The sequence below is a fragment of the Mya arenaria genome, chromosome 6, assembly GCF_026914265.1.
Source record: "Mya arenaria isolate MELC-2E11 chromosome 6, ASM2691426v1".
NCBI classification, from domain to species: domain Eukaryota; kingdom Metazoa; phylum Mollusca; class Bivalvia; order Myida; family Myidae; genus Mya; species Mya arenaria.
Window position 1 is genome coordinate 17414696 of NC_069127.1, and position 20209 is coordinate 17434904.

Here is a 20209-nt window from a genome sequence, read left to right on the forward strand (position 1 = left end):
AAGTATATTAGCCGTGCACGATTCGCAACAACACTTTTAGCAATAGTGTATACTGTATAAAAAGGGATTTTCCCCTTCAGAATTGCTGTGACGGGTCTCTCGTAGAGGTCTTATATAGCAATTTACCACTGTTTAAACCTTTAGAGTTTTTGTGATATATTGTTTGTAGAGGGCTGATTTAGCAGCGGCCGGTATGACTATCACTTATGAACGAGAGAAGGTCCTGGACTTTACTAAACCTTTCCTGAACCTGGGAATTACCATTGTCTACAAGAAGCCCACCAAGGCGCCACCAGAGTTGTTCTCCTTCCTCTCTCCTCTGTCTATAGATGTGTGGATCTATATGTTGGCCGCCTACCTCTGTGTGAGCTTCATGCTTTTTGTTATCGCAAGGTACGAAAGCAAATATTTGTTTTACACTTTTTTATATATATATTCTCCGGCGGCAGGATAGATCGTGTTGAGAAATCTTTTTTGCAACGACCAATTATATCGGACACACACAACTTCATTTGGATTCATACTTTTAAGCAACAGTTTAAATTATGATTTCAGTATAGACCGTGTAAGGCGTTAATGAACTGTATATTCGACAGTCAATCCTATTATTTGGTCCTTGATCCCTCACTTTCTATTAAGGTTTAGTCCGTACGAGTGGACGAATCCCCACCCATGTAACGAGGATTCAGACTACGTGGAAAACCAGTTTACCATTCTCAACAGTTTGTGGTTTACAATTGGCTCTCTTATGCAACAGGGTAAGCTGTTTCTCTCACTTGATTATCTATACATAAAACAAGAGTCCGTTTATAATATTTATTATATAATATTATCTGAAATGAACATGATTCGTTCAAAATATACGTATATATTCTAAATAACTAAATAATAAAGATTTCGGCGTTTTCGCATTCTATTTGGTGTGCATATGAATTACTTAGTAAGATACTTTAATAGAAACTTCAAACATCTTTAGATATTGATATATGAAAAAGGGAATACTTAAAATAATAATTCGTCACCTAAGTGCAAGAACTCAATATCTGGTTCTATTTTTATATGCAGTTATTGAGTTAGTGCACTAGGGTTACGTATTGTTAAACATTGTTTTTCGTTATATTCTTAAACCGGGTTTTCGAAGCAAAAGCCTCGTTTATTAGGTTGGGGTATGTCGGCGGTCGGGGGCGTCAACAAATATTATTGGGGCATTAAATTCGCGATGCACAGAGGGATTTAGAAATTACTTGACACATTTGTCGAAATGACATCTCAGTGTATCGCGTACAAAACCCAGATACATACATCTTAGTTCACGGTCACACTTAGATACCATTTGCCAAGATGCTTTGTATGTTGGATTGTCCAGACATAAGGAGATTTTCAAAAAATGGCACACAATTCACATTAATTTTATGATGTCTCTCTAAGAAGACTTTAGGTAAATTGTCAAAGTTGAACTTAAAGGCGTTTGGGAAAAAATGCAATTGTATTGTTGCACGTCCGGCAAATGATTTTTCCAAGCCTTAATTCTTTTTTTAAATAATTGCCCATTAATGTTCATCACGAGACAATGTGTCGCATGCAAAAGCCATTATCTGTAGGTCGAAGGTCAAAGCCACTTTTGTGTATTGTGGGTTATCCGAAATTTAAATTTGAGCCATGCATTTTGAGATCTTGAAATTATTTGGCTCAAATGTTTGCTACTAAATCACTCATTCACATAGTTTAAAAGTCAATGTCATGCATAAAGGTCATGGATATAATTGCCTTTTATTTTTAAATTTTGTTTAAAACTGTTTCTTGGTCTTGCATTTTGGGAATTCAAAATAACATTTCTTTGCCATGACAGACTGCTACATTCATGTCTGTACGTAAAAGGTTAACGGTCATTGGTCAAAATTCTTTGGAGTTTTGGAATCTGGTCAAACATCAGTCACAGGCTTAATTTTGCACTTACGTGTTCATGCTTTAACTTTGGGATCTTACAAACACCGAAGAATTTGCCTTCTTCTTTTGTTTTATTATTATTCACTTATTTTTCCAAAACCGTCTCTTTGCACTAATGTTGAAAACCTGTTTTCGTCGCACAACGCCATTTCTAGGTTGTCATTGTTTTTAATTTGAAATATGAATATATACATGATTTCTTTTCTCATCATTGTAATGGTAACATGTTTTGTCTAACAGTTTTGTTCTTAACTATTTGTGTATTAAATCATGCCACATGTAACAATATGATGTGTACCAGTATGAACTAAATATCAATATAACATTTTGTAAAAGGTGTGGCAGTAGTAATTGATAGATCATTATACATATTTCTGAGTAACACCTACATCCATCGATAATTGTGTGAACAGCTTAATATTGTCACAATAATAACATATTACCATTGCTTCGTTTATCTCACAGTGTGATTTACTAACTTTCCTCTCAGGCTGTGAAATAGCTCCCCGGGCCATCTCCACCCGAATGGTGGCGTGTATATGGTGGTTTTTTACCCTAATTATGATCTCCTCATATACCGCCAACTTGGCCGCGTTTCTCACGGTCGAGAGAATGGTGTCACCAATTGAAAGTGTAGAAGACTTGTCCAATCAGCAAAGTATAAAGTACGGGGTACCGCAATCGGGATCAACAAGAATGTTCTTTCAGGTAACGTAGAAAACTGCATGGTGGTGGACGGACATGCTATTTGTTGGGTCATGCATGAATTTGGTCATGGTGTTTCAGTTTTCAGTTGATATGTTTGAAGACTATATTAGTTGCAACGTGATGAAGTTCGAGTGTTGGTTTTATCATTAGCAAAACTAGCATTATGACATTGTAGTACTGTGCTGGTTGATGTGCAATTCCCCTTCCATCATTTCCATATAATGTCGTATGTGTGCTTTAATTCACTGGTACCTTATTTCACATGTCCTTCTCACCGCAAAAATACTTTAAACGCATGGGTTACCGTGTTCGTTTGTTGAAGTATGTTTCTGTCCCCGCTTTCGGCATGTAGGAACAGAACTAGCACCAAGGGGTGTGTCCAGCAGGATAATAGCCAGCGTCTGGTGGTTCTTTGTGCTCATCTTTATTTCCTCGTACACGGCAAACCTCGCCGCCTTCCTCACCGTTGAGAGACTAGTCCAGCCTGTACAGAGTGCGTTGGACCTTGCTAAACAGTCGGAGGAAGACATACCGGATCTAGATAGAATAAACTATGGTGTACTTAAGTCAGGGTCGACACGTCAATTCTTCGAGGTAATTTAATATATGTGAAACAACCAATCGACGTCCCAGCAAGTAAATATTTACCGAACATGGGTTTGGTCCTTATGATTCTAGTGTATTTTTGTCCTTATTACGATCGTGTTTTGGATGTTTTCCAGTTCAAAGGGTTATATTATGTCAGGGAAATGTAATGAATATATGCATTGTACAACCAGGGAGATCATTGCCAATTTACTAACTTAGGAAAAGATGTCCACTCTTGTACAGTTTGGTATTAATAAATTACTTACAAAAGCTGTTGAGCGTGATCTAAAAATTTGATTGCCTTACACACTGCTTTCATCAAAAAAGTAACAAAGAAATATACCTAACACAAGAACAAGTTATGGACAATGTGCAGACTTCAAGTGTCAAACGCAGGCAGTGATATAGCTCCAAGGTCGGCCTCAGGACGCATCCTAGCGAGCTCGTGGTATCTATTCACGCTTATCATGGTATCCACATATACTGCAAACCTGGCAGCATTTCTTACTATCGAGGAATTCGTGTCACCGTTCAATAATGTTGAGGAGTTGGCTGAACAAAATAAAGTAACCTATGGCATCGTGCCGTCAGGGTCAACACGTGGATTTTTCCAGGTAGAGACATTGTGGTGTGTGGCTAGTATAAGACCGTGTGTTAGCAATTAGTTATTGTCGGTATTTGTACATTGAATAATGTTTGGTAGATAAATAGGAGTCTGTTGGTCGGTCGGTTGGTCTCTCTTGACCAGACGATACCTCATGATAGAGTCTCCATATTTCAAAAGGGTTTGCTACACATATCTAACAGCATTAACTTAATGTCAAGTCCAACTCACGTTAAGCACTACTCATAGTTGATAGAGGTAATGCTTTTCTCAATTTGGAATTTGCCAAAATAACTTTGTTCGGACACAATCATATCACATGTTGTCGGTTTTGAGTAATATTTGTTACACGTGTTTAACGCAGTCAACCGAGGTTGACTTTGGCTGTATACAAACCACTATTTTAGGCGGACTTATGTTTCCTTTTCACTTTAAGAATTTTCAAAGATACTTACATAAACTATATAAGAAAATAGTTAACCATTTAAGTTTGCAGTCGGCGTGTGGAATTCGTCACTCCTATGACTGCTGTAACTGTTTTGGGCATGGGGTTTAAATGTAGTTTTTATGCACGTCGCATGGTTTGAGCTTTGTTTCATTGATATCATTGATATTATGTACGATACAATTGTGCATGAAACGCCGGCACAGTATTTTGAAGTCTTGATAATCTATTATTATCTTTGTTTCTCTAAAGTAATCATACATATATTATAACATTATTTTGTTATATTATGTCGATGTTTATCATGCAGACATCTTATGTCATTTTGTGAAATTCATAAGATTATTGATGTGCCGTCATTTCCTACTCGCTCTCAATAAATTTATATGTGTATTGTTTTGTTGTTTCAAAATGTTTTCATGAAGCTTACCTTTCTATTCTTAATTTTATTGAAACTCCCGTTCTATTGCTGTACTGTATGAAGTTTCATGTATAATATTAGTTTCTAATTCTTACTTATATAAAGTTCAAATTAATGGTAACAGTTATTGAATAAAAAGGTTTGTTTTCTCACGTGTGTTTTCTTGACGTCTTTTTAACACAATTCCGATGTATGCAGAACTCAGATGTGCCCACATACAAGCGAATGTGGGCTTTCATGGAGACGAATCCGGACGTTGGACTAGTCTCGAACAGCAAAGAGGGCATCAACAGGGTGAAGACCTCCGACTACGCCTTTATCACAGAGTCCTCTACTATAGACTACCAGGTGCAGAGGAACTGTGAATTGACACAAGTCGGGGGATTGCTTGATTCGAAAGGTTATGGATTAGCCTTTCCAAAAGGTAGGTTAGTTGTTGGAGACGGAACATAACTGATATTTACGTTAAAATATTTAATAATATAACGTTTCTACTTTTAAGTTGAATTTGATATGGTTATTTGTAAAAGCAGAGTCTTTTAGATATCAGTTGATACGTAAGCACAAAGAACAGTCATGTGGTTATCAATTATGTAATATAGGGTTCACACAACCTCAGTTATTGATGGGGGCTGCGAGTGACAAAACTGTTTGGCACTATGTTTTAAATACAACATTGCATACCTTACATATGGTATAAGTGAATAAAGTGGTAATTTATATGCACGGTAGTTATAGAAAGGTTACCCTAATTCTTAGGTACCGTTTCGATGTGGGAGTCAAATGTAAACGGATATAAAGAAAACTCTAACAATCCGCTACTATCAGCAATAAAGACACAAACATTTGCCTATGGATACCCTTAAGGATCTATTGCATTGCAATTATAATGCAACGCGAAACAATCAATACCGCTCATTCAAAACATTAGTCCAATGCCTACAGCGTAAAATTAACGTAAATAGTTTTTAATTTCATACCTCATATCATGACAGATTCCCCCTGGACGGATCTGATTTCCAGAGAGATTATCTATTTCCAAGAAACACAACAGATACAAAAACTCTATGACAAATGGTGGAAAGAGAAAAGCGGGGGAAAGTGTGACGTTGATGAAGGCAAGAAGGACGCCAGTTCCCTCGGCGTCAAGCACGTGGGTGGGGTATTTGTGGTTCTCGTGGGAGGGCTGGTAGCCGGGCTACTTCTAGCCTGCCTCGAGTTCATGTGGAAAGCGAAGAAAAACGCCAAAGTTGATAAGGTACATGCTTTGAATGAAATCAATGTCTGGTGTCCTATACCACAAGACCACTCTCAGTTAATCTATTTTGGTTTTGCATTTAATCTGGTAGTTTAAAAGATCGCTTTAGTTTAATATTAAAACTTATGTTATTTTAGCGGCTTCATTTTACAACAAAACAAATCTTCTATATTGCAAAGTTCAGGAAACAAGGAGGACCATTAATGCGAAAATATCAAAGGTCGTCAAGAATCTATACTAATCTTTATAGGTTTATAACAATAACTAAAATTGGTAAAATGGTGTGATAATTATGGAAATATGAACAAAATCGTATTAAATCATTAAAATACAAAAAAAATGAAAAATAAGTATGATAAAAAGTGTATTGTATTTGAACAACTTGATACGGTTGATGAGTCTAATCCTTCCAATGTATTTAATTAAAGTAGTAAGACCAACAAATATAAATACATTGAATTTTGCTTTATATTTTAGCGATGAATTCTGCTCACCTATAAACTATATAGCTTCAAAGGTTTATGTGTTTAGAAAACAATCTACATTCAATGATTGAATTTATTATTATTTAAAAATAATAATATTTCAGCAATCCTTTTGTTCGGAGATGTCGGAGGAGCTCCGCTTTGCAGTGCGGTGTTGTGGAAAGCCCGAAAAGACGACTCGCAGGGTGGGGAGTAAAGACATTGTTGACAATGGCATCCAGTTTGCTCCCTTGACTGGCATGACTCATAGAAACAATAGCAAAGAGCTGTATGCATAGCGTTTGCTCTGAAGTGTATTATGTGTTATTGCAACAATGTTGCTGTGCTATTTTTTTTTATTTCACTGACAATTTTCGGGTAAATTTAACACTTATTACAACTCAGTGCTTCTATCCACATCGCGTGTGAAAATTATATTAATTAGGGATTTTAGCAAAGACATCCAAAGAGTCGGCAAATTGGTTTAGTAGAAAAAGTACATTAGATTTGCTATTGAAATTGTAATAAAAAGTGAACTTTTTTGAAAGATTTAACGTTGTTTCATAAACTATTGTTTGTTGTTGTTTAGTTTTTGAAGTAAAAACATCTAAAGCATGGTCATAGCGTTGGTGTTGTTGGCAACGGCGGCGGACTTATTGTCATTTTAACGTAAATCCGTCTTTATTGTTAAAAAACCCCAAACAAGAACATGAACTTATAGCCATACGCTCATTTTGGCAATACATTTATACACAAATAATCAATTATTCTGCTTAATCTGTTTGTCCATTTATGTCCCTTGGTCAAATGCGATTGAGGACGAGCGTTAACAAGCGCTTACGAAGACCTTGTTGTTTATAAATGTATGTATGCTGTCAATGTTGCATCAATGTGTTTTTTATTAAGACGTATTTTTCTGAATGTATCCTCATTCAAGTTTCCGAGGTAGAATCCTGTGATCTTGGGACGTCTCGGGACCCCATATTATTATCGTATCATTTAAGAGGATTTTATGAGTGAAGAAAGAATATGAAGAAACAGTACCGAATTATGTAATAAAAAGTTGTTTTCATTGAATATTGCGAACAAGGCTACTTCGCGTTCGATTCAGTTGAAATAAAGAACACAGTTACAAACTGCTGGAGTTGCTTTAAATATAACGTTGTTCTTGTCATTAACTTTACATGTTATTACTAAGTAAGAACGTTCCTTTCAAATAATACCAAAATAATATGGGGTCACAAAGCATCTCAATTTGACGTTACGGATAATGGCACGATAAAACGGAGATCTTATTTGTAGCTCGGATACATTAATACGTATTTCGTAAATGTATTCTTATAAAGATGTACTTTCTCGAATGTATTCTTATCATGTACAATCTCAGTGCGTTCCGTGGACACTGAGGCCAGAAATAATTGCTCACTCTTATACGTATTTATCCCGACCAGTATTTTGTCTTCCAGTTGTTTCATGCTACTTCCACAAAATGTCCACTTTTAGGTTAAGTCTCACACCACTTCCATAAAATGTTCACCATTTACCTTGAGTTTCACGCCACTACCATAACCACTACCAAAAATGTCCACCATATAGCTTGAGCTTCACGACACTACCATAACCATTAACACAAAAAACACCATTTAGCTTGAGTTTCACACCACTACCACACAATTGCCACCATATAGCTTGAGTTTTACACCACTAACGAACATTTGCCACCATATAGCCTGAGTCTCACACAACTTTCATTAAAATGTCCACCACTAAGCGTGAGTTTCACGATATTTCCAATTAAATGTCCACCGTTTAGCTTCTGTTTGTCCACATTCAGCTTTTATTTTCCACCATTGTTGCGAAGAATTGCTTAAATATGTTTTTATAGTAGCCTTCCTGTTGATGATATTTTTTTTGTTAATTAGCATCGTTAAATGTGCAAAAGCCACATTTTTCTTCGACAATTTCTATGCATTATTGTGCTAATTATATTGAAGAACGAAAAAATGTTTTGCTTTGATCCTTGAGTTTAATGCTAAATCAGAATGATTGCACAACCAGATTTGTTATATTCAAGTATTCAGTGGAACTTGGTCTTTCAAGCTTGACACACGTTTGGGTTTGGATCTCAATTTAAATCACACATAATTGTATTCTTTTGTGCAAAGACACATTTTGTGACACTGTTGTATCGTACTCTGTGACTTATTTCAAACGCGATTTAGTTGATGACGTTGTTTTTTTACTTTATATATACATCTATGTATACCATGCCTTATTTAATTGTCTTATGTAGCTGAAAATGTTTAGTATTTTATATTTTGCAATGCTACTAAGTATATATATATTTCATTTTACATGTACATCTGAGAATAACGTAAATACTTCATTGTATCTATTACATAGGTTGTATGCTAATTCATTCGGCATAGTTTGAATCATGTAAATATCAAATGTTAAGTATGTACATATATGTATATAATGGATTATTTTCTGATTTACTGAGTTTATTTCCTGCCATTGTCATTGAAATAAACGTCCAAGTTGCAGACCTGAATTCGTTAAATTCATGTTCGAACCCTTGATATATGCCACTTCATCAATTGCTTACGAAGTGATCTCCAGTGACGAGATGATACCATCTCTGCCACGAGGTTTTGTGAGATGTCATGCATGTTTTCGGACATATGCATGTATGCAACCGGGAATTGTATGCATACGCGTCGGGTAGTATTAATATTGATATAATGTGTCTTATAGTGATAGGAGAGAATGTTACTCTGCTCAGAGGTATGCTGGTTCTTTAACGTGCAGCAGTGTATAACCTTGTCCGACCGAGTAAACGTGCACAAGTGTATATCACTGTCAAAACGGCTTAACATACACCAGTGTATAGCACTGTCACAGCGGGTTAACGTGCACCAGTGTATGCTATTGTCAGACCGAGTAAACGCGCACTAGTGTATTTCATTCTTATAGCGGGTTAACGTGAACCAATGTATATCACTGTCAAAACGGGTTAACGTGCACCAGTGAATAGAACTGTCACAGCGGGTTAACATGTACCAGTGTATATCACGGTCGCAGCGGGTTAACGTGCAACAGTGTAAAGCACTGTCACAGTGGGGTAACATGTACCAATGTATATCACTGTCACAGCGGGTTAACGTGCATCAGTGTATAGCACTGTCACAGTGGGGTAACATGTAGCAGTGAATATCACTGTTACAGTAGGTATATGTGGACCAGTGTATATCACCTTCATATCGGGTTAACGTCCACTTTTTAACTAAACATCGGAAAAAGGTCTTATAATAAGAGTACAATTGGTCGAACGTAGCCCTTATGGATTCGATAAAGAACGAAATACCGCATAGGAGTACAAAGGATGCGTTGAAAATATATGCAATAACAAAGAAGAAGTAGATCAAACATATTCAGCATTTATTTTCAAATCACAAACAATCCGCTTCAAAACCTACAAAGAAGAAAAGAAACGAATCTGATATAATTTATAAGACGTATAATAGAACAGCTCTACCCTATAACATATTTAACCTGCCATGCTATGGCCCTTTGTGTGAGTTGTAGAGATTCATGTATCTTTATATATTACTTATTATGAATCAGTAATACCATTATTTACATACAGTGCAACATGACAAAAGCGATGTCACATTCGCCAAGTTAATGACTGAGAGATGTTTGATTCCAACAGGATCTGAAATAAACAACATACAGTACTTTCTTATTTTAGAAATTCACCAATCAAACACTTGTCCATAAGGGTAATTATGATAATACATCGCTGTATTTACGAGCTTTGCAAACACTATCATCATAATAAGGCTTGCGAACGAAATAGCTTTGAAAGGACGAGACAAGTGTTCAATATTCCACCGGCTTAGTTTGACGGTTCTCTGCGTTTCCTTGTAGTGGGATCGTTTTTGAAGTCAATATTTATCAAACGTAGCTGGAAAACATTTGAGCAATATGAATCGCCTTGGGGACAGAACGACCATCATATTATCAATCAATCCAATACAGTAACATCGGATGGTTTAATTGATATTTCCTGTCACAAGAAAAGACCTTTTAACATCAATGCATTTTGCTTAAAATTGTTTTTTGTTGCAATCAAACATTTTATTTCACATTTCGAACGTACAAATGATTCGAATCCCATTCCTAACATGATAACCGCATGTCGCACGTAATAATTATGTTTTGCTTTAACATTCGTACATTGTTACATCAGAAACGTTTATTAGACGTTTAGTTTGAATGAGCAACCAACATAATTTCACCATCGGGATATTATCCACGCTTTCATGTATTTTAAGAAAAAACTATACGTTGATGCGTGACTTAGATTAAATGAACGTCGACCAACAACCCCAACTTCGGGACTAACATAACTTAAGAAACTTGTGAGCGAACCGTTCATGATTTTGTTGAGCTCAGACAGTAGTCAGGGGGTGTCTAAATTTGGTAGTTTGATAGGACCACGCATGCCGTTGAACACATTCTTCAAAAATGTTCGGTTCGAAGTGTCAGTAAACGGCAGTAAAATTAAGCTAGAAGTTCGTTAAGCAATAGTTTATTTTAAGATTCCATGGGTTATGTAATTGTTCAGGTAAAAACCTCTACGAAAGGATACAAACTGGAAAGTGTAAACCACTTAAAAAGTTCTTGTTATACAAACAGTTGATAACACGTGCATATAATTGTCTCTCTATTATACATATACACTTAGTGATGATGAACTTCCAACATTACTAAGAAATTACATCATCTCAAATACACATATTGAACATACCTGTCTCAATTTCTTTCCACATATGTACATATCGAAATATATTTCAGTTCAAATTGATTTCATGGATCGATTCTGACGAATGCACAAACAAACACCTCCTACAAAATTGGCCCATTTTGACGATCTCTATATTTTGTGTAGATCGCTATAATTGAACTCTTAATGTACATGGAGTGTTTGCGACGAATATATAGTGATGATAGACTTCTATCAATACCTTACACCATCACATTTCCAACCGACGTCTTCTTTAACGATGTACTCTTTGGTACACATGCAGAAGTGTCATAAATATAGAAACTATGTTTTATCAAGTTAACCAAAATTTTCACTAGGGTTAGATCATAGCAATCCTTCGCATGAGTTCGTATGAGGCAAACAACCTGCTATATTGTACCTTCTATTACTACGTCGAAGGAAATGAGAGAGCGATATGCGTTATAGGAAAAACATAGATCATTGCAGATTGTGTTGTTAAGTATTACAATACTTGCTTTGAAGATAGTTTTTTTTTATAGTTTGGGTCTGTTATAACAATTTAAGTTAATGTTAATTTTAGACTCTTCTAAAATATATTCGTTAATAAATACTAAGTAATGTATACGAAATAGGACAACCTAAGTCGTATTATTCATTCGAACATGTATATCTTGTGCATTTAGTTCTGCAGAACGTTACTCAAAAGGAAATTCCAAAACAAATACTTGACTCTCAGTGTGGCCATCAAAATGAAACTGGAATTACGGAATGGTTCGCTGATAGCAAAAATCAATGTTCACGGCTCTTAAATTGTGGGCACAAATTATTACTGATCTTATTTTTTTTAATTTTTTTTCTTGGTTATAAAACACATTTGATTGTGGCACTTCTAAAGATAAAGCAATGCATGGCAATTATTAAGGCTATATTATTGGGTTCCGAGCCATGCTTCCCTCCTTTAATATATTACTTTATTTATCCACGTTTGTAGAATGTATTAGTTACAACAGAAGTGTCAATGTTCGATGAATCATAATCTAATTGCCAGCATTGTTATGAAAAGTTAGATGACCTTATGTACCATTATAATGATTACCAACGGGCCGAGTGAGTGTATCGAATGAGTCATTGTTATTCGTTTTAATATTACTTTAAGTCATCTAACTGTTTAAACTACTACCTCATTGGCTTACACATTATCAACGTAATTCTGACACATGGAGTGTGTATCGCTTGAGTAGAAGTAAGCGGACACTCAAACACCCGCGAAAGTGGAAATTCTTTATATGCACTTCTATGCTCCAAGTCAATGCTTTAGATGAGAGTTTTGTTTGATTACACCCCTACCTTCTTCTATGCTCCAAGTCAATGCTTTAGATTGGAATTTTGTTTGTTTACACCCCTACTTTCTTCTATGCTCTAAGTCAATGTTCTAGAATGGAGCTTTAATTGTTTACACCCCTTTTTTCCACTGTTCTAATAATTTCTCGATTCTAGTTTCATGATGACCTTAAAACACTTACTATCGTCGATGTTAGACATTGTGACAAACGTCTACACTCTAAATATGTATAAACATGGCTTTCACAGACCAGCACATTCATTATGTTCTTCGAACCCGAATGTCTCTGTGTTTATATGTGGATATGGGCATTAATTGCTCGCGTTTACTCATCGGTGTCACTCTAATGGAGCATTGATAAATGCAGTAATTATTGTTTGGAAGTGATCTACCTGCTCATGTACTTGTATATCTCATCTGCACACATTGTCATTAATGTCATTTTGTTCATAGAAGCATATCTTTACAATACTTTTATCATTCAGTTAACTATTTTCCTTCTCTTATAGAAACATGTATTCGAAAACCACAGTATGATTGTGGTGTTCTTTTAAAGAAAACGCGACACCATCACGAAACAGAAACAGCACAGACGCATGTGTTTTGGTTATACAATAAATAATGATTGGCATTTCTGACCTTCGAGCATGCATTTAGAAGGTTTGATAAGCCTTCCTTATCACTAACACCCCCATTTACCATGATTCAGCTGTCAGCTATGGTGCTGGATTTCAATATAGAAAGCAACACCTTGGAAAAGCTAGTTCCAACCTCCGAGGAAATTGGCTTGAATATCATTGGTGTCTTGTCTAAATCCAGAAAAAGCCTAAAACCCTTGGGAGCGATATTGGCTATCTATTCTCCTTTTTTTATAATTGATGATATTAATCGGAATAAAAAGCGTATATGTATGTTACTAATAAATTGAATATAAAAATGCTTACATTTCAGCAATCAACAAATATATATCAGGAATTGTGTCTGTAGAAGACTACAAAGGGCCAATAATTGTAATTGTGCTTTAGCACTGGTACTCTATTGCCCCACGGTGCCCTGTTAACCTTACAGGAACACATTAATACCATGGAATTTATGGTATCGAAATACAAGATCAAGTTATAAAATATATGATCGCATAACATAAAATCGATATTCTGTTAAATCAGCTTAGATTGAGCTTGGATTTAAAGTCATGTCTGATTGTTTTAATTGGACTTTATTATTAACTCACCAATATACTTTATAGTCTCACCTCACGAATGGCTGAAGATAAGATAAAACTTATATGGAATACTAGTCCAGATAAATATTTACTAAAAGTGTTTTTCAGTCCTATTGGCGAATCTACTAGGTAAGGGAAAATAGTGTGATACGTTCTGATACATAACTGAGAACCAGCTGAATATGCGACATCAATTAAAATAATTTATATCGATTTTGGATAATGATATTATATATTTTTATGCGTTCAATTGGGGTTAGACGTCCGCTACAGATGGGAGACGTGGCTGTGTTACCTTTTTCCGGCTAGATTCATAGATTTGTTTCTGGTCTTTGATGATATGGCATTCTTTGCCTCCATCACGGAATGGGTCTAACCCGATAAGGAGGGTACACACTCTCACCCCACCATCCCTCCCTTTTAAGCAAACTTCAAGGAAGTGTTGGCTCTGATAAGGCGTATAAATTGAAGTTGAGATTACTTGACACGACAAACCGTACGTGATTCTGTCATGAGCAAGTAACAATTTGATTCAGGAAATGTCGCATGGATTTTGTATGTTACGTCTGACTTTAAAAAGCATTTTCATGTTTAGTTTCCATTTCAACCAGTTATATGTCATGCTTAATTGAATGTAAGTGGCAACCCAAGGAGAAATCTACAGAATATCGACAAACAGGATAAGACTCACGTTATATAAATATAATAATATAGAATTGAAAGGCTTGATTCATTTCTGTTTGAGAACAATACTCTCTTAAAGTTACAGCTCCTATAAGAATTTCTTGGAAATAAAACACTTTTATTTTCAATAAGGTTGGAATATCAACACATGTTAGATCTATGCAACTTTGTTCCTAAATTAATAAAAATATTTAATAACAAACTATGAATGACATTGTTATAAGTACATTGCGTTGGATGGGTTGTATGTTGTTGTTGTGGTGTATGGCCTTAGGTGTGCCACTAAGCAGCCTTAAGTATTCCACTAAACAGCACATTCCTTAAAAGTTCGACTACTGGTATTTTGTTGTATGTACATAGTATTTTGTTAGCTTGATTTGTGAGAAGATGATTAGATAAACAAAATGTGTTACTTTAGACATAAGGATAGATGAGTCATCCTGTCGTCCCACTCAGTTGGTCAGTTATATTACTGCGAGGTTATAGACCATGCAATAAATGTCCTGTACATTTACATTTTATTGTATATTGTTCGATTTCCACGCGAAAAAACACGGACTTTTAAGTTTACGACCTCAACTCCATATGTAGAATGAAAATTCCTCTTGTGTACTAAACACAAAACAACTAATAACAGATTTGAAAAAGTTCGTTTTTTTATAAGAAAAATAAAAAATGGTTGAACGTATCTATTATGAAATCGATAAAATACGCGATATTGCGTATGAATACGAGGGATGCGTTGAAAATGTAGACAATCAAATTTAGAGTAGATCTAGCTCTTTTATTCGCAAACGATTCAGCTTTAAAATTTAAAAAAATGGAATGAGGTCAATGGTCTGAAATATTATAAGCATGCTTTGTGTGTTAATAAAGATAGAAAAACACACACAGCACTTAAAGTAGTCACTTCAGATTTGATGTTATTGGTCCAATTTGTATAATAGATTAATGGCGCAAATACCTTGCTATTGTTTACATTTTTAAGCGGAATAATGCCACTGCAGGCCAAAACAATACTGTTTCTGTTAAAGCTTAAGAAATAACATAGATTGAATTGAACTTAATTAAGAAATGCGCATCATCGGTTTGTTAAAATACTCTTTGGTTTAAAACTTGCATTAATATGATAAATAATTTTCCAATTCCTCAATATCATTTGCAGATTCATTGATTTTCTTGCACAGTTTTTTTTATTCGCTAGTATAGATGATAGTGCACTTAAGAAGACGCGCTGACATGCTTTAAAGGTGAAGAAATGTACTATTGCCCTTTCAAGAGGAGTGTTGTACCTCACTGTTCAACAACTGACGAGAACATCTTATTCAGTATAATATGCCATGATTTTTTTTGTTTGAATTGCAAATCTAAATTTCTTTATATATTATGTATTATAAATCAGTTATACCATTATCGACCTACAGTGCAACTTGACAAAAGCGATGTCACATTTGCAGCGGTAATAACCCAGTTTTGCTTGGTAAAATGCACAAGACTGTCGTAAATGTCAAGCTATTGCACGTATTGTGTCTGGTGAAGTATGTATCTAGTAAACAGAGTTGATTCTTTATTGCATTGTTATCCAGGGAATGAAGCCTTACAGGTATACAGACAACTCAATATATCAAAGTAATTAGCATTCAATAAAGTAGTGTTTTTCTACTTCATTATTATTTTTCCCTCATTTTTACAGTCTACAGTATACAATGCTTTCGTTATTTCGTATTTTCCAAAAGAGTCAATGAAAAAAAACCTGTCCAAGATGAGTACCCTATGCGTACAACACATTTAAGTGTGCATAACACAAACGTCTTTGAAGCTATTTAGTATACACACGCAAACATGAATAAAACATATACTACTTGACATCGGTACTTTAAATGTATATGAAATGAGAGTATTAAGCCAAGTATTAGCGCTGGGATAGAGGGTACAATTTCTTTCATGCTTTACGATGGAATATGGGGTTTTAACAGTGAAATAACAACAGTGAAAATATCAATTTGATATTTTCACTGCAAAAAAGGAGTGAAAATATCAACTTTCAGAACTACTTTTAAATTCCTTTGTTGTTACATGTACTTGCCTTGATCAAAACAGAACACTGGACTTCAGTAAATTATGTCAAAACATGTTAAAAAAATAAAGATTTTTTTTTATAAATTTAAATAAATATATAATTGGAAATTAACAACCGTTTATTACCGATTATCCCGTTTATCAAACATTTTACTGATCTTTGAAGCTGAATGTTCGAACATTTGCTTTCATACCAAACAAATTACAGTCAAAAACAACTGTTCGAACATAAATAAAATTTTATATAATCGTTCAAATGTATTTTGAACTGTTAACCGTTGTAGTACGTAAATGAGCTTCCGGGAGAATTCACACAACAATTTACAGATAGATCCGATATTTTTTTACCCCACCCTCACCTCAAAATGTGTCAACAAACTAGCGTGGCATTTACTCTTTATCTGGAAAACAAACATTTTAAAGCGAGACAGACTGGTCTCTGACAGTAAGATGACAGAATATTAACTTACTATAAAAACACGCGTACATGCAGTCTTAAACTAAGAAGAATGGTTAAAATCCAATGAGTATCCACATTTGTTTTGCTAACACATTTGACCTTCCAAATTTTCATTCTTTAAATAGCGGCGTAGTAATTTGGTTATGTATTCATGCCCATCTTAAAATAAAAAGTGATTTCATTATTTTTTGGAACATATGTGCACTAATAATACTTCATTGTTTACTGTTCATAAAACTTTGCAATAAAAAACGAGCGAATATCAAGCTATTAGAATGAAAAGCAGAAAACTATTTCTCAGCAAACCGAAAGTAGAAAAGTTGACACTCGTGAAAATATGTTTTTCTATGACACTCGTGAAATAAAATACGATCTTACACTGAAATAAACAAATATCCTCCACATATTACTGTAATGTTTATTACGCTCAGGTATTATAAACGTTTATGGTAGCACATATAGGTGGCGAACACTGAATGATTTCAACACCGAAATTAAGACAAATGTCCCACAGCAAGTGGACAAGTGTTTTGTTTATACGTTCAAGGTGAGCGTTAGGTTCCGTTTTTCAGTTTCTTTACTGGCATTTGATTGGTTTCAAGTTGAACTAAAATAGCCTACATACGTTTGAATGTCTTTTCTTATTTTCGAAATTCATCCCCTTATGCACTGGTCCATGAAGATAAGCGTTTGTAGATAATAGGGGCAATGGCGATACTACTTCACTGTATTAACGAACATAGCAATACTCATCTCGGTCGGTTCATAATTCCACATGCATAGTTTGACGGTTTTACATTGAATTCGAAGTGCACGTTTGATGTAGTGGGATCTGTTTTGATATCAATATTAATTATGTAGCTAGAAAACATGTGGGCACTATGCTCCCCACTGGGGACAGCAAGCCTTTCATATTATCAATCCAATACGTAATATCGGATGTTTGATTGATATTACCTTTCACAGAAAATAACTGTTTAACATGAATACATTCTACTTAAACTGTTTTTGTTGCAATGAAACAGTACATCCCACATTTCGGATGAATTCCAGATTCAATTCCAATATTTGATAAAATAAACGAACGTAATACAAAATAATTATTAAAGCTTCAATAATCTAACTTTGAAACACTAACTGTCATCGGAAGTGTATTATGTATGAGGAACCAAAATGATTTCACCTCCAACAATTTAATATATATAAAAGAAGTAATTTTAAGCTGATGAGTAACTAGTTTTACTAACCGTTGACCAACAACCCCAAAATAACTTACGAAACATGTAAGCGGAGCTTTCGCCATCTTATTGTACTCAGGCAGTTGGTAGGGTGGCCAAATTTGGCAGTTTTATAGGATCTAAGTGCACTCAAGTAAATGCCATTGAACACATTCTTGAATAAATTCTTGAAAGAAACTCGAGGAATGGGTAAACCATTAAAAGTTATTGTCTTACATACAGTAGAAACATGTGCATATAAATAGTCTTACTGTATAAACAGTTTACGACATACACTTAGTCTAACACTACGAAGATAATACAACATCTCATACATACATATTGCACATACTTGTCCCACTGTTGTATACATATTTGGTGTTTGCATTTTTGTGTGGGCTAATGACAATCGAGATTTTCTTTAATTTTCTGTTCATTAAATTTTCATAGATCGATTCTTACGAATGCACCCACAAATACTTAATGAGTAAGAGTCCAAAGCGATCTACATAAATTGTTTTCTCTATGTCCCTAATATTGACCTTTAACATATACATAGACTGTTTACGATGGATAAAAAGTGAGGTTGGACTTCTAACATTACAAAGATCTTGCACCATCTCATTTCCCACAGACATTTTCTTTAACGATGCACTCTCTGGTGCATAAGCAAAAGTCTCGTTAACATAGAAAACACGTCATATCAAGTATCTGGACTAGGGATAGAGCAAGCCGTCTTCTTATGTAATGAGACTGTCACTCAAGTGCAGGAGATATTTCAAGGGGATTTCGAATAAAGCCAATAAACTGCTTTATTGTACCTTCTATGATTACTTCAGAGAAAATGAAGAGCGATATGCGTCGTAGAGAATACATATGTCGTTATAGGATTTTGTGTTGTTAAGTAGTACAATACTTGCTTTGAAGATAGTGTTTAAAAGTTTGCGTTTGCCTTAACCACACTAGTTTTTAGACCTAGCTAAATTATAATCTTTAATTAAAAAAAAAGTAATGTATACGTAATGGGACAACCTATGTTATTATTATTCATTCGAACATGCTTGTTTTGTATAAAACATGCAGCTGGACTTCGTTATACAAAACGTTACGGTAAAGGAATTATAAAAACAAATACTTAGTGTGGCCATTAAAACTGAGACTGGAATAAGGTTTAAAGTATACACGCGTTTCAGCATTGTATATGGAACACAATTGTGTGTTTTTCATATTGTCGAACAAATGTAATTGGGGATATTTTTCTCAAACTTAGTTAGACATTAAATTACTCTGTTTTAATATGCCCTTGAAAGTCTTTTTTGATTGAAAGAATTTCGCATCATTAATCATGAGTCATACTCGATTATTAGAAACGGGTTCTCCTATCACATGCTTTTGTCCTATCGTAGTGGTGCCTAAGGATTAACCCTGTTGCAGCAGCAACATTTTGCTCTCGCTAGCTGACCACATACTAACATACACTACATATACACTACATAGAACCATAATAGAAAAATGTATTTTCATTGGACCATTGCTTCGAATAATTACTATTATACAATGTAGGTCAAGGTTATTTCTCAGTGGCGCCAGAATGATCAGAAAGTCGCTCTGTAGAAAGAATAGGGTGAATTTTGTTGTAATCCATTTTGTGTCATAAAGAAGGCCACAAGTCCATTTATATAAACAAGCTCATTAACACACTAACTGGTACTCAGTTATGTTGTCTTTAACTACAGTGTACGTTAAACGGAGCCGAATGGTCTGTGTTATCATTTCCCATAATGTTGGCCTTTGAATAAAACCTTTATTTTGGTGATTCTCTGACTTGAAATGGGCTTGTTTAGGCTGGCGTATTGATACACCGAGGAATATTATACAATATTATTGTATTGTCTGTTTTTCAAGTTCGGGTTAGATGTATCATTAATCAAGAAGCTGGAGAAGTCTGAATATTGACATTATTCACCATTTTCAG

General features: G+C 34.9%; 1 protein-coding gene across 5 annotated transcripts in view; it reads left to right on the top strand.

The window, feature by feature from the left end:
- Positions 1 to 8989, top strand: part of LOC128238386 (glutamate receptor ionotropic, kainate 2-like) — a 60029-nt gene extending 51040 nt beyond the window's left edge. For 4 of the 5 annotated variants that reach the window (XM_052954262.1, XM_052954259.1, XM_052954261.1 and 1 more), the window contains 6 exons: positions 170 to 393; positions 640 to 758; positions 2438 to 2655; positions 4912 to 5137; positions 5709 to 5971; positions 6561 to 8989. In XM_052954262.1, coding sequence (XP_052810222.1) covers positions 170 to 393; positions 640 to 758; positions 2438 to 2655; positions 4912 to 5137; positions 5709 to 5971; positions 6561 to 6734 — 1224 coding nt within the window. In that variant the 3' untranslated portion in view covers positions 6735 to 8989. Of the gene's footprint in view, positions 1 to 169; positions 394 to 639; positions 759 to 2437; positions 2656 to 3639; positions 3858 to 4911; positions 5138 to 5708; positions 5972 to 6560 lie in introns of all 5 variants that reach the window. The other variant, XM_052954263.1, reaches the window with a different exon arrangement.
- Positions 8990 to 20209: the final 11220 nt, after the last annotated feature.